This window comes from Gopherus evgoodei, chromosome 2 (genome assembly GCF_007399415.2).
Source record: "Gopherus evgoodei ecotype Sinaloan lineage chromosome 2, rGopEvg1_v1.p, whole genome shotgun sequence".
Taxonomy (NCBI): domain Eukaryota; kingdom Metazoa; phylum Chordata; order Testudines; family Testudinidae; genus Gopherus; species Gopherus evgoodei.
The window spans coordinates 148892709-148908193 of record NC_044323.1 but is presented as its reverse complement, the minus strand read 5'-3'; the positions used below and the strand labels follow the sequence as shown (position 1 = coordinate 148908193).

At 59.5% G+C, this 15485-nt stretch overlaps 1 protein-coding gene across 14 annotated transcripts in view; it reads right to left on the bottom strand.

The window, feature by feature from the left end:
• Positions 1 to 15485, bottom strand: part of CAMK2B (calcium/calmodulin dependent protein kinase II beta) — a 144734-nt gene that overhangs the window by 62303 nt on the left and 66946 nt on the right. For all 14 annotated transcript variants that reach the window (XM_030551852.1, XM_030551850.1, XM_030551855.1 and 11 more), the window contains exons 4-5: positions 9926 to 9980; positions 5801 to 5866 (exon numbers count right to left, since the gene is read on the bottom strand). In XM_030551852.1, the coding sequence (XP_030407712.1) occupies positions 5801 to 5866; positions 9926 to 9980 (121 nt within the window). The remainder of the gene's footprint in view (positions 1 to 5800; positions 5867 to 9925; positions 9981 to 15485) is intronic.

Below are 15485 nucleotides of genomic sequence, written 5' to 3'. Positions count from 1 at the left end.
TTTGTGCAATTAGAAAGTTGGCAACCCTACCTGGGCCCATTTGCACAGCTGGGATCTCTGCGTCTCCCACCCGGGCCCACTCGCACCGCTGGGATCCCTCAGCCCATCTCTCCCATGGGCAGCACAGCTGCTGCCGTGGGGTTTTTACCCCAGGGAGAGGTTGGGACTTTACTGCCAGAAATGTCTGCATTGGAGGAGGCCCTGAGCTGTCTCCTGGGTCCTGGAATGTTAGAGCCACATGATCAGGGGAGCCGATGGGTGCCTGTCCCTGAGGATAGGGTTTCTAACAGCCCCGGGCTGCCCACCTGCCCCATGCACAGAGTCCCAGTGTGGGAACCCCCGCCAATCCTTCTCCAGCAGGCAAGCCCGGCAAGGTATGGCCCGGCATGGGCCACCCTTCCCTATGCAGGGAAAGGGCACAGCTGCCTGGGGCTGCCCCCTCTGGAACCACACGGGGGATCCCCTGGCACTGTGTTGACATAACCCACTGGTCCAGGGGCGCTGTAGAGACCCTGCCCCTGGGCCTGCTCTGGAACTGCCCCATTAAGGGCTCCCTGGCTCTTCAGCCCACACAGTAGCAGCTCCTGCACGTAGCACTGGAGGTCACTGGTTCAAGCCATGCTGCCTTAGCAGCTAAGGCCAGTGGGCAGCCAGCATATGAGCAGGCAACTGTGTCATGGCAGCAAAAGGCCTCGCTCAGGCCTCCTTGTTCCCCAGCTCAGAAGGGGACAGCCTAGCCCAGCACTGGGGGGCTCTTCCAAACCGCAGCACAGGGACCAAGGAGGTCACCCAGGACAGAAGGGAAGAGGGGCTGGAGCCTGGGGCTGAGCAATGAGAGATGGAATCGCTGCCCAGCTCAGAGAGGAAGGGGCCAGCTCTCAGCCCATGGGCCAGGGGAAGGTGCCTGTGAAATCCCCTGCAGCCTGGGGACTTTGGAGAGGGCACTTTGGCATAAGCCAGCAACGTGGGCAGATCCGGGCAGAGCATCTCAGTGGCTGAGGAGTGGCCTTAGGCCCAGCCTGTGCACCCAACAACACCAACAAGCCACAGGTTCAAGCTCTCCTCCGGTCATTCAGGGAATCCCTGGCCTGGGGAGGCCGCGGTGAGCAGGAGCCTGGAGGGAAGAATGTGTCCCCTTGTCCACAACGGGGTGTGGCGAGCTCTGGCCTGGGAGACAAGCCGCTAGGTGCTCGGGTCTGGGAGACAGAACTGGCAGCCATGCGGGGGCAGGTGAGGGGTGGCAAACAAGACAAGAGATGCGAAAGAGGCGGGGGGGGGGAGAGAGAGAGAGAAAAAGAGAGGAAGGGGGCAGGGGGGGATGAGACACTGAAATGCGAATTGAATCAAGCCACCCGGTTGAGATTTCAAATTATTGTCAGGGGTGGGGGAGGGGGGGATGGTGTCTGGTCCCACGTGTGCTGGAGTCGGGGCAGGACGTCTGCATCCGGGCGCTGCCTCCTGTCCAGGGCCTCAGACCTTCCTGCCCTGCCCAGCCACAGCGCAGTGCCCAGAAAGGACTCAGCCGGGCATGCTGAGAATCGAACTAAAAAAAACGCCTCCAGCCCTGGATATCGTCTCCCTCTCCACCCCCCAAAAATCAAAAGCAGCTAGCGGGGAGGGGATGGGGGGGCGTGTGAGCGCTGGGCGGTGCCAGCACCCCAAGCCCGACGCCAGGAGAGGGCGAAAGGCATATACTGACCTTCAAGTCCCTGTGCACAATGGCATAGTGGTGCATGTAAGTTACGCTTTCTAATAGCTGATGGATACAGTGACTGCAAAACAAAACGGGGAGGAAGGGAGAGAGAAAGTGGGTCAGGGAGGGGCGGGAGAGGGGGTCGGGGAGAGTGGTGAAGGGGGCAGACACGGGAGATGGGCAGGACAGGGTCCCGATGAGGAGAGGGGGCGAGGCGGGGGGATAGGAAGGGCGTGAGAGAGACGATCAAATGTACAGAAGGAAACCGAAATAATGCAGAAAGGGAACGAATTCCAGAGGCAGGATAAGCAGGTAGAGGAAAGGGGGTGGGGTCCAGAGGGACAGACGAAGGGGGGGGGACAGGGTGGAGATGGGGGACGAGAGAAGGAGAGAGAGAAACAATGTTGTGAAAGCTCTGAGACCACAGGGGGTTATCACAAGGTGTGCAGGGATGGCTGTTAATGGCACCAGGAACTGCAGGCTGCCAAGGCCGGAGAGAGGGGGCAGTTGGGACCCAAAGTACGGAGGGCAGAGCGGATGAGCAGAGCCCCCAGCTGGCAGGGCCGAGTCCAGCTCAGCAGCCACAGAACGAGTGTGGAGCAGGGAAAGGGCTGCAGGAGCTGTGGGAGGAGGGTCAACGTCTTGGGGCTCTGGGAACTGATGACCTGGCAGGGTGACCCCACTATCTAGTCAGGGGTCATGTGGGCTGGGGCTGTGCACCCCCTCCCCCCGTGCAAATAGCAGCTCTCTCCATGCCCCTCAAACCTGACCTACAGCCTGGTCTGCTAGGATGGCCCTGAGTACCCCCAACATCTCTACCAATGCCTTTTGATCCTGACCCACCACGGCCCCGCTGTCCCAGCCTCAGCTCCCCATCACAGCTCTGCCAGTGCCCCTCACTCTGACCCGCAGCCCTTGCTAGCCCAGCCCTGGGCTCCCCCTGCAGCTCTGCTGATGCCCCTCACTCCGACCCGCAGCCCCTGCTAGCCCAGCCCTGGGTTCCCCCCACAGCTCTACTAGTGCCCCTCACTCCCGACCCATAGTGCCTGCTATCCCAGCCCTTGGCTCCCCACCACAGCTCGGCTGGTGCCCCTCACTCCTGACCCACAGTGCCTGCTATCCCAGCCCTCGGCTCCCCCACCCAGCTCTACCGGTGCCCCTCACTCCCAACCCACAACTCCTGCTATCCCAGCCCTCGGCTCCCCTTCACAGCTCGGCCGGTACCCCTCACTCCCGACCTACAGCCCCTGCTATCCTAGCCCTTGGCTCCCCCCAGCTCTGCCGGTGCTAAGTAAGAGGAAAGGAATCCCAGCTCCACAAGTCCTGTGTGCGGCCCTAGCACTTGGGTCCAGCTCCTGCCCCTACCCCCAACCAACAACAACAAGCCCACGTTCAAGCTCTCCTCACTGACTCACAGCCCTGTGCTCCCTGCCCGCAGCCCCGGCTGCTATTCCTAACTGGTACCACACCACTCTGCTCATGCACCTCAGTCCGGCCCAGTGGCTGTCCCGGCTATTCCAGTCTGGGCAGCCTGGCGTCAGCTCTGCCCGTGCCTCTCCATTCCAGTCCTGGGCCTCTGAGGAGTGGACACTGCCCATAGCGCCCCATTGGGCTGATTTGATACAGACCAAGAGCCTCCCAGTCTGTTCCACAGGGCTGCGCCGATGGCCAGGGCAGAGGAGGGGAGCCCTTGGCATGTGTGGGGGTGGAATCTGGGGGTGCTCTCCGGATTGCAGCCCCGGGAAGCCACCGCTCCACAGAGCCATGCCACGGAAAGGGGAAGGCCCCAGCTGTGGACCCACCGGGAGAGAGAGTCCCATGGCTCCATCCCAGCCTGGCTTCACAGTGCCTCAGGGGAGCACCAGGAGTGGGTGGAGGCCACTGGGGTGTCCTGCCTGGATTCTGCCTCCCTTTGCCGCAGCCTGATGCTTGGAGCAGACCTCCACCCGTAGGGGTTTGGGTGGGTGCCCAGAGGGCCAGAATACAGTCTGAGAGCCCCTCCCCCCCCGAGGCAGGGGAAGGCCACAGAAGCACAGGGCAGAGCCTCACATGGGGTTGGAAGCTCTCTGGTGAGCAGGGGGCAATGGGCGGGGGAGTGAATCTGCAGAAATGGCCTCTAGGGGGGAGCTCTCCCCTGCCCTGCCGGGTCACAAATCAACCCCAAGCCTCCTCTCCTGCCACCCGCAAAGCAAGCTGGGCTACAAAGCTAGGGCAGGCCCCTGGGACGCTGGGGCAATGAGGAGCCTTAATAGAGGCAACATGGACTAATGGGTAGAACTTGGGAGCTGGAAACCCCTGGGGTTCTTTCCCCACCCCCCGGCTGTGAGCAAACCCAGCAGGGACAGGCCTGAGTAGCTGAATGCCACGGGAGAGATCTAACCCATGGGGCTGCCCCACATGGGCTCCCCTAGCAGGGGGCTCCCACCACAGACAGCCCAGGGATGGGAGAGGTGGAAGTTGCATGGAGAGGGAAACTGATTAGCACCTGCCATCAGCCCCCACCCCATTAGCCCAGCCCTGGGCTCTCCCCACACAGAGTTCTGCCGCAGCCCCTCAATCCTGACCCACAGCCCCTGCTATCCCAGCCCTGGGCTCCCCACACATATAGCTCTGCCATAGCCCCTCAGTCCTGATCTGATGCCCACCCACTATCCTAGGCCGCATCCCCCTCCTGGGGAAAGCATCAGATGCCCGGAACGGCAATGAAGCTGCATGAGGACCCATGAGCCCGGGTCTCCCCAGAAGTGCCTAGACGGGGCGGCGTGTGAGGTCATTACCTAGAGCCCAGCTTGGCCAGGTCCCTGCCGCTGGGAACCGTCTGAGCCTGAGAAGCGTGATGGACATCTGACCTCCTCTGGCATGGAACCAGTGCCTGCCCGGCCCAGGGCCCCCTGGCCTGTTCACAGGGGGGCTGAGGAGATGACAAGCAGTGAACAGCGAGATTCTAGGGACCAGTACGTGGTGGGAGGGGGCCAGCGCGCTCCAGTAGGGGACCAGGGACCAGGAACGGGCATGTCATCAGACAAGCCCACGCGTGACCCGTCACCAGGACGCCTGTGCCTTTGGTCCTGCAGGGAACCCATTGCTCAGGCCCCTGTCAGCAATGCCCCCCAAACCCTGCTGCTGCCTTCAGACATGCTCTGTCCCTGCAGTTTGTTCCCAGTCCCCCATGCTTTCTACCAGGTTGCTGCTCTGTGCCTGCTGCTCCCCGATGGCTGAGACAAGCCTCACTGACTCCAGCTGCTCGTGGAAGGGTCAGTGGCATCCCAGTTGCCAGGATGCAGACCCAACAGCCAGGCTGGGGCCAGAGGGAGGGACGCTGCACCCTTCCCACTCTGGGACAGGCCTCTACTCCGGTACTGCAGCTCAGTGCTCCCCTGTCCACTCTGAGCACCCCTACATCCCACCTGGCCCTGCCCCACAGTTCTGCCAGAGCCTCTCGAGCCTCATCAGTAGTTTGGCTGGTCCTGAGCCCTCTTCCCCAGCCAAACCCCTCGGTTCTGATCCAGAATGCCCCCTCCCCTGCTGCTGTGCCAACACACCTCCGTCCCACCCTACAGCAGCCCTGGCCCCTGCTGCCTGGCTGGCAACCACACCCAGCTGTGTGGTGGCTTCGTGAGTGCTCCCTAAGGAACTAGGCTAAGACCAGAATCATCCCACTGATGACCTGAACCCCCCATGAACAGCTCCCCAGAGGGGAAAGCATGAATGCCCCAGGTCCCACCACCCCTCTGCCTCTCTGGCTGCGCCCCAGAAGCCAGTGGGCCCCAGAGGGAGAGTTGCCACAACTCTTCTCCTCATCCTCGGAGCATGGGGTAGGCACCTGTTTTCAGGCCCAGGCCAGCTGAAGGGCCCTGTGAACTGAACCACAGCAGGGGGACCCAGTGCTGGATGTGACAGCAGGACACATGGCACGGTGGGTGCCAAAGGCGTAGGCACTTGGCTATCACCTGGCAATACCTCTGGGGTCTCCCCCCGCTCTGCCCAGGTCATGAATGGGTTAATGTTGACGGGTACAGCTGGCATGGGATCAGGGAACAGAAAGAAGCAGGAGAGGGAAGGGGAGAAGGGCGGAGGGGAAAGAGTGGGTGGGGAGTTGCCACTCACCTGGCATCGGCTTCGCTGTAATATTCCCGGGCCACGATGTCTTCAAAGAGCTCCCCACCAGTGACCCTGAAACACAGAGAGGCAGAGTTCACCCTCCCAGTGCTCAAGCCCCAGTGTCCGGCTCCCACCCAAACCCCTCGTGGGGCACGTGCTGAGCTGGGGCCAGCCCGGCACTGGAGAACTAGAGCAGGTCCCGGCTACATCCCCAGCTAACAGCCAGGCCTTGGTGTCCATCCCCCAGGCATAGGGGAGCTGCACCCTCTGCTCCCCCAGAGAGCACACTCCTGGTTCACCTGCATGACCAAGGCAAAGAGTGCAGGCTGCATGGCACATGCGCCAGAGCCCCAGCATCCAGACAGCAGCGATTCGGTGGCTGCCATGTTCCCCACCCCTGACACCAACTGGGTAGCCCCTCGGTATGGACGAGCTGAAGCCCAATGCCTATCCAGGGATGCAAGGGGTATTAGGAGCCAAGTGGGGGGCACTTCCTGCCCCTCTGTGCCCTGCACCCTAGCAATGGGCAGGGGAGAGCAGGCAGGGCCTGGGCCTCCTCCCTCATCCGTCCTACGCAGGAAGCCAGCTGCCAGCCTTGCCCAGCCCAGCCAGTCAATGACAGCGGACCGAGGCCAGTCCTGCTCCTTCCCTGAGGGACACGGCCATAGGATGTCAGGCAGCAAGGGAATCCTGGGTCACCGAGTCCAGTCCCATTGGTCTGTAGCTCCAGTAACTCTCCCCCTTCCTGGGGGTTTGCGCCCCGGGAGATGTTTATAGAGAGAATAATCAGCCTGGACGAGGGGCATGCCAGGTTTGGGGGACACAAGGCAGGGGCTGTGCAATCGGGTTGGAGACTGATCAAAGCAAGCTCCTTGCTGATAAGAGGAGGCAAGTCCCCTCTGGTGATGCCCACGGAGCCCCACGACACCCCAATCTCTGCCACGGCTCATGTCCCCGCTGGCTGGCTGAGGTCCCGGTGCCAGGACGCCCTCACTTCAAGAGACACTGTCCTCCCCCATCCCTCTTTGCTCCTCTCCAATCGCCAAGCCCTGCTTTTCCTGGCACTCTGCTGCTGCCTGGCCATGCTGGCTGTCTCCACTCTGCCCATGTGGCAGCCAGCAGCCCGCCTCCCCCAGCTCATCGCCAGCCCCAGCATGAGGGAGTTAGACTCCCATGTGGCAGGAAGGGAGACGTCTCCATGTTTCTCCACCATCTATCTCCACGTCTCTGCACCACAGAACCGCAGGCATTCATCTGCACCCCACCATCCCCCAGGTGAGTCTCCCTCTCCCTCTTGTGGTGTGACTTTCCACTGGCCTCATGCGGACAGGAGCGGGGCAGGGCAGCTTGCAGGCTTGGTTCCCGGGGAGGCCAGGCATCTGCCAGCCAACGGCGATGCCAGCTGGGCTTGTGGGCATTTTGATCTGTCTGATAATCAAACCCCCGAGGAAGCCAATGCAAATTCAGCCCACAGCCATGGCAGGCCAGGAGGGGCTGAGCCAATGCTCCTGAATTGAATGGATGGCAAAAATCAACACACGAGTGTGATCAGAGGGACAGTTCTGGCCTCTCCCAGCAGGGGGTGCTGTGGGGGCAGGGCAGGGTGCTGTCTGTGGGGGGGCTCCCGGCTACTCCAGCCCTGGCCTCTCCCAGGAGGGGCCACTGTGGGGGGTGGGGCAGGATGCTGGCTGTGGGGGGAGCACCTGGCTACTCCAGCCCTGGCCTCCCCCAGCAGGGGACGCTGTGGGGGGGGGGGCAGGTCCCGGCTACCCCAGGCCTGGCCGAGGCTGGGAGGAGGCGCGAACTCTGTTCCTGCTGAGCTGTGACACGCTGCTGACTGGGGACACAGTAACGGCGTGGAGGAGGGGGAGTGCCGGTCCCCGTCCTCCTCTGCTCAGGGCAAGCCCTCCCCAGCCATCCTGTTTCACTGTCCTTCAACCCCTGGCTGGCTGTGGAAGCAAAGAGCTTATGTCCCGGGCCTATGGTGCTGGGGGGAGCAGGTGAGCGGGATGAGCTCAGTGCCCAGGGCAAACCGTGTCTCTTGATTCCCCTCCCGCTGCAGGCTGAGGACACACCAAGGTCTGTGCAACTCCAGCACAGGGAACCTGGAGCTGCCATGACTCAGAGGAGAGCTAAATATAACCGAGCTGTCAGAGGCACTGAGTGATGAGCTCACCAGCTGCTATATCTGGAATGAGGCGAGAGGCGGCTGAGCACAGCACACTGGGTCTCCGCCGCCCCCCAGATGCGCGGCCCAGCCCAAAGCACCGGGTCCCTGGGCTCTCCGAAGCCAAGGCACCACGCCTAACACCCTCGTGCTGGTCGCCTGCCCTGGCTCCACCTCTGGCCTCAGCCCTGGCCTCCTCAGAGAAATCAGGGGCCAGGGCTGCTTTGGATAGCGACTGCTGGGTCTGATCCTGACTGGCTCCTGTGGTCACTACTGCAATACAAACAAGTGTGGTCATCGAGCTAGGTTCCACTAGCCCTTCCTGCCTTGGGCACAGCCTGCTGGGGGCCAGTCCTAGGAGCCTTTTCTCCCGTGCATCAGACAAACTACTCAAGGTCCTGCCTGGTCTATCCTCAGCCTGCCCATCCTGTGTCATTCACCGGTTCTGCCTCTGGTCTGCCAGCACCGCCCCCTTGTTACATTTCACACATGCATTTCTCTCCAGCTGGGAGACACTCCCCTGAAACAGCTCCAGAGCCACCTCCTTAGCCACCTGCCGATCCCTCCTTAAAACTTATTCGCCGGAAGCTCTACCGAAATCGAGTCACCAGTGTGGGAGACCCCGCCTGCCGGGCTGACTAATACTGTCTCATTGCTAAGGCTAATGTTCTGTCATGGATATTTTTAGTAAAAGTCATGGGCAGGTCAGGGAAAATTCATGGAAGCCTGCGACCTGTCCCTGATATTTACTAAAAATATCCATGATAAAATGGGAAGGGACTGGCAGCTGCGGGTTGGCTCGGAGATCTAGGACCCTCACCACCTGTGGGGACTCAGAGCTCCAGGGTCCCCTGCCCCCAGCGGCAAAGGGGAGCTGCAGGGTCCCCCTGTCCCCTCCACAGAGGTGGGGAGCTGTGGGAATCCCCCTACCACCACCGCAGTGGGGAGCTGCGGGGATTCCCCTGCTGCCTGTGGCAGCCTGGGGGGATCCCCCTGCCCTCTCCCCCCCTGCAGCATCAGGAGCTACCAAGGTCCCCCTGTCCCACGGCTGTGGCCCGGAAGCTACCAGGGTCCCCCGTCCCACAGCAGTGGCCCGGAAGCTGCCGGGGTCCCCCACAGAGGCCGGAAGCTGTGGTGTCCCTCCCTGCCTGAGATAGCTGGGAGCTGTGGGGTACCCCTGCTGCCCATGGTGGCTGGGATCTTGGGGGCCCACTGCCTCAAGCAGCAAGGGTACCTCACAGCTCCCTCCCACTGCAGAAGGCAGCGGGACCCGGGAGCTTCCAGCTGCCGAGGCTGAAGTCACAAAGGTCTTTGGAAGTTACGGATTCCATGACTTCCATGACCTCCATGACAAAATCGTAGCCTTCCTTATCGCTTCCATGTACTCCCCCATCTGCCTGTATCCACCAGCTGTCTCTGGTCTTAGACTTCGATTGGAAGCTCCTGGGGCAAAGACCGGCTCTCTGCTCTGTGTCTAGCACAACAGAGAGATTCAAGCGTCTTGCTCCGGACAGACAGCAGTGGGAAGAATGGGGTCCCTGGGCACAGCAGATTCTAAGACCAAGACTAGCCCGACAGGGTCCTGGTCCAGGAGTAGGAGCTCCAGCAATGTAAATTGGAACGGTAACCTCCCTCTCCAGCCCAGGAGAAGCAGAGAGAAAGACAAATCTCCAAGGGGGGAGAGACGAGATTCTCCTTCTCGCCAAGAGGGGGAAAAGCTCCCAAGCCCCTTCCAGCCTATGCCATAGCCCCCGCCCCATCTCACCCTCACACCAATCCCCTCCCTGACAGCTGCTTCAGGGCACCCGGGGTAGAACTGAATTCAAACTTTTGGAAAAGCACAGCCAGATACGCCTGTCCTGAATTCCCTGTTACAGCAAATGAACTCTGCTATGGCTGGTTCTGAGGGCGAATTAAGAGCCGTGTGCCCCAGAACCCCCCACCGCGGCTCTTTAGCTACTTACAAATCAAAGATGAGGTAGTGGAAGCCCTCCTCGGATATGCTGTCGTGGAGACGAACTGCAAAGGAGCACAAGCGTCAGCTGTTGCCTTGCTCTAGGAACAGGTGCCCAGATGGAGCCCTGAGGACTGGCCCCTCACTAGTTCGCAGGACGATGCCTCCCACAAGACGTGTTTCCAGAGGCTTACAGAGTTGCCAGGATTCCCCTCCAGAATCGGGCACTAGCAGCTGGGCCCAGGAACCCGTGGTGACACTTGGGCGGTCCAGGCACCAGCACTTGCACTTAAGCCTGCCTGGGAATCTTAGTTCTGGGGCACAGGGTTGGAGGGACAGTGCCAAGCCTGGAGCTCAGCTCAGAGAGTGATGCCCCCTGCTAGATCTGGGAGTTACCAAGACCCAGGGCCCCAAGGCTGGTCATTCAGTATCAATGGCAGATCTCAGTGCTAGGGCATGTGGTGCGTTATGGTACGTAGAGGACAAAGGATCTATCTGCGAGGGGCAGGCGGCCTAGGTGGATCACCACCCTCGGTAGCAGCTCCAGCCACCCAGCCCAAGAGAAGATGAGCTTTGCCATGGGCCCAAAAGCTTAGCAAATCCAGGCTCTGGTGGAGTGAGGTCCTTCCCCAGCCTCCAGCACCACCACTGATCCTACTTACAGTGGCACTCCAGAGACATTCCCCAGACAGATGCCCCACCAGAGACCCCGTCTGCTCCCCCCAGAAGTTAAGCAGCAGCCAGTGTCCATCTCAGAGCACAGGGGTCTTCTACACTCTTTGCCCGCAACCCACTCAAGAAGCAAAGCGGCCACCATATTGCACTAGCTGCAGCTTCCTTATGGTTCCACCACACAGCCTTGCCGAGCTCATCTCTGTGGGCAGGGCTGCAGGATGGACGGGGTGCAGGCAGCCACACTTCCAAAAGGTGGGGTTCAGGCTAGTGCCCCATTGCTGGGGTGGTTTGGAGAGGTGGACGCCCATCCCCTTAGAAACTGGACTGAGAACCACAACTAACTACACATAGGAGCAGGGCAAGCTCAGGAAGAGAGGCTGAGTGGAGGATTGGTGCAGCAATGGCAAAAAGGAGGCTGGAGAAAAGGAACAGAATAGACACAGCTGGCCACCCAGGGAGAGGCTCATTCCAGACAATCCATTTCCATTGGCAACTTGTTGGTTGCTTTGCAAACCACTTTTCCTGCTGTGACGAACTGGGAATGTTCTTAATGTTTTCTCTGAATACTGTATTGGTGCCTCAGTGTCCCCTATGCAGTTCTTAAGTATCTAGGTGTTGGGATAAGGGTGTGTGGTTGCTACAGAGCAAAGGGCCAGTGCACCTAAATGCCTGGCACTCTGTCTCCAAGCAACTGATGGCCTGGGCCCTTCCCCTGCAAGGTGCCAACTGAAGGTGTTGGAGACAAAGAGATCAGGTGACCTCCCGGTCTAGGGAAGGAACTGAGCAGAGGAGGTGGGGCTAGAGGGGGTTGTTAGTCTGGAGCTGGCTGGGGACGAAGAGTGAGGGCAGACGTGGGGGTCTGGCTCACTGCCCCCTAGAATGGACTCGGCCGAGGGGTCCGGTTTGCTGTATCTACAAGCTCTGTTTTAGATCCTGTTTGTCATCGAATAAACCTCTGTTTTACTGACTGGCTGAGAGTCACATCTGACTGCGAAGAGCGGTGCAGGACCCCACGACTTCCCCAGGACCCCACCTCAGTGGACTCGCTGTGGGAAGCGCACGGAGGGGCAGAGGATGCTGAATGCTCCAAGGAGAGACCCAGGAGGTGAAGACGTGTGAGCTTCTTGCCCTGAACAAGTCTGCTCCAAGGGAGAGGAGGCTCCCCAAAGTCCTGCCTGGCTTGGTGGGGAGCAGTTCCAGAGCATCGCCCGGGGACTCCGTGACACCTGCCGTTGGAGCCCCAGGCCTTGCGCTGACACGTGGACTTGGCAGTGGTGAGAGCTCCAAGGAGAGACCCAGGAGGTGAAGACGTGTGAGCTTCTTGCCCTGAACAAGTCTGCTCCAAGGGAGAGGAGGCTCCCCAAAGTCCTGCCTGGCTTGGTGAGGAGCAGTTCCAGAGCATCGCCCGGGGACTCCGTGACACCGGACACTTCTCCCATTTGTTCTTTTCCCTGGTTTCTCCTGGTCCCGTCTCTCCTGGATCTCATCGAGAGTCTGATTCTGGGCTTAGACTTTTAGGCGCCGAATCTAACTGGGATCCGTGACACCTGCCGTTGGAGCCCCAGGCCTTGGATCTGTGCGATTTGGATCCCAGTTAGATTCAGCGCCTAAAAGTCTAAGCCCAGAATCAGACTCTCGATGAGATCCAGGAGAGACGGGACCAGGAGAAACCAGGGAAAAGAACAAATGGGAGAAGTGTCCAGTTAGAAACACAAGAAGCGCGTGCTAAAGCCAGCACATGCGTCTCAAAGCTAATGCGCTGACACGTGGACTTGGCAGTGGTGAGAGCCCATAACTGGCACTGCAGGGGCTCCCCAGAGCTGGCTGAAGGGTGTGATGGAGTAGGGACTTTCTGTGTGCGGGATGGGAGAGCCGGGGAGGACTTTAGGGGAGGGACAGGACCTAAGCCTGTAACCTGAGTTAGGCAGGGGGGAGGTGTGTCAGCACCTTTGCCTGGGAAGCTGGAAAAGGAAGGGGCCAGCTGGAGGGAGTTAGTTCAGTTTCGGTTTTGGGCTGGGTGGTTGGAATTCAGGGAATCCCAAGCTGGGGACTAAGCTTCCTGAACCTCCAGAAGGATTCAATTGAGGGGTCCTGGCTGTACCTACAAGCTCTGCTGTAGCCTGCATTCCTGTTGTCCAATAAATCTGGCTGGCTGAGAGTCACTGGGAGTCCCAGGAAGAGGGGTGCAGGGCTGGACTCCCCCACACTCCGTGACAAAGGGGAGCTCAGATACTTGGCGGGGGCAGTTCTGGCTGATCCTCCCTGCAGAGACTGGAGCTCTCCCCGAAATCAGCTTTCCTGATCAGTGACTTCAACGGGGCCTTCAACGGGACTTTCCCTAGCCCCTTCGTGATGCCATCAGATGAGAAGGGATTTGACAAAGAGCTTGGGACTGTTCCACTGCCAAACAAAAGCAATCCGACTCCTCTGGAAGGAAGGGAAGCGACTCTGGCTTGAGGGAAGATGTTTTGGCTACTTGGACCCCTTTTTTGTATTTTCAACTTGTCCAGCCTCAGGGCAAGTTCATGTTAGAATGTGGTTAATTTAAGCTTGGGTGGGGTGGGAATGTTTTTTGCAATAATTACAAGACGGCAAAGGTTCTGCTGACGAGTAGAATGGGTCTCTAGTGAGAAAGGCAGATGTGGGGATGTGATGAAGTGGGAATGTTCGTGCTGTGTTATGTGAATGCTGAGTGGGGAGTATTGACCTGGGAAGGTTGCAGGGGAGTTGTGCTGGGACGGCCTGCCTTGGGGAAGGGAGCATACCTGAGCATGTAACCTGAGAACCCAGGAGGGGGGTTGGAGGCCAGGGAACACCTCTGCCCAGGAAACTGGACAAAGGCTGGGGGAGGAGCCGGGAGGAGGCTGAGTGAGAGGCTGGAGGGCTTTGCAGTTTTGGAGTTGGCTGGGAAATGGAGAGGGGCTCCCCAACGGGGCATGGGCTTCCCAATGGGGCTGTGGCCTCCCTGGGGGCCCCAGATGGACCTAACTAAAGGGGGCCCTGTTGTCTGTACTGGCAAGATCTGTTTTGGATTGTGTTCCTGTCATCTAAATAAACCTCTGCTTTACTGGCTGGGTGAGAGTCACGTCTGACTGCGAAGTGGGGGTGCAGGACCCTGTGGCTTCCCCAGGACCCTGCCTGCACGGACTCACTGTGGGAAGCGCACGGAGGGGCATACGCTGAATGTTCCAAGGAGAGATCCAGAAAGTGAAGCCATGGGAGCTTCTTGCCCTGAAGACAGTCTGCTCCATGGGAGAGGAGGCTCCCCAAAGTCCTGACTGGCTTTGTGGGGAGCAGTTCCAGAGCATCGCCCAGGGACTCCGTGACAGGGGATGACCTAAGTTCCTAGGGCCTCACGTGGCTATTAGTGCGAAAGGGAGCGTAAGACACCAGCAGCCCTGCATGGGTATACTGTACACTCACAGCGGCCTGGTGTTGAGGGCTTCATAAGGAGCCAGGGACCCTATTATAGCGTCTCTTTGCCCTGAGGTGCTTGTCCACACTGACGTTTTCAACTGACTTGAGATAGAAAGCTAACTCTGGGCGATTAACACCATGGCTGGAGCCGGGACACTGGCTGGGGCGGGCTCTGAGTTACTACAGAGAATTCTTCCCCAGGTGTCTAGCTGGTGGGTCCTGCCCCCATGCTCAGGGTTAAACTGATCGCCAGATTTGGGGTCGGGAAGGAATTTCCCCCAGCTCAGACTGGCAGAGAGACCCTGGGGGGGTAATCACCTTTCTCTGCAGCATGGGGCATGGGTCACTTGCAGGTTTAAACTAGTGGAAATGGTGGATTCTCTGTAACTTGAAATCCGGAGTTGAGAACATCAGTGACTCAGCTAGAGGTTCGGGGTCTGTTACAGGGGTGAGCAGGTGAGGTTCTGTGGCCTGCGATGTGCAGGTGGTCAGACTGGAGGAATGCGATGGTCCCTTCTGGCTTTAAAGTCTATGTGTGAAGACCAGTCCAGACGTTCCCCAAACACTTGTTCCAGGACACAAACATTTGTGGTTTGCCCCTTGCTGAGCTTGTGTGTGGCTGTCACACACACACACACACACACACACAGTGCCCACCATTCACCTTCCCACGTCTCCCAATATCAGTTTCAGCCCATTATATAAACTGACTTTCTCCTGCACCTGTGGCCATCTTCACCTAGAGGGTGGCTGTGACGACACAGTTTCCATAGCAACTGATGTACTGGGGGGGGGGGGGAACGCAGAGGATAACTAAGAACAACAAAAAAAAAAGAACAAGAACTGACGCAAATAAGTGGCATAACCAGAGCGCGCTGGTGCTGGGGGGGACCGTGAAGTTTTAATTGGCCACTTGCTTGGGAGGAAAGACCTGCCCAATGCTCTGCTGATTAAAACCTCCTGTTTTAATCACCCCCTTGCCAGCAGCAGCTGAGGACAGGCGTGGGCTTGTGGCCTTTTCCATAGGGCTGTTAACTTGGCCATTAGCAATGCAGTGCTGTGCTGGGCCCTGGATCTGCACCCTCATGCTGCAATGGTTCCCTGGGGGGCTTGTATCACACCTCGTGCAGGGCGGAGCCTGGGCATGGGGACGCTGTGCTGCAGGAGGCAGCCTGGCTGGTCAGAATCAGCCCGGGTTGCCAGCATTTATCCCCGTCAGCAGTTTCCTCGCATTTGAGCTGACGTCTTTAAATGAGCAAGAGACCGGCATGCAACAAGCACTGGTGCAGCCTGCAAGTTCTTTCTCCTCGCGCCGGATGGCTCCCGCATTCTTCCTCCGGTCTCAACGCACTCCACCAGACCAGCTACCTGTACACATGGGTAGCAGCCGCCTGCCCTGGGGGACCGAGGACATAGCCAGAGACGCCCTTGCTGAGGTGTGAAATCTGCCGGCAGCATGTGCCACCTCCTCCACCTCT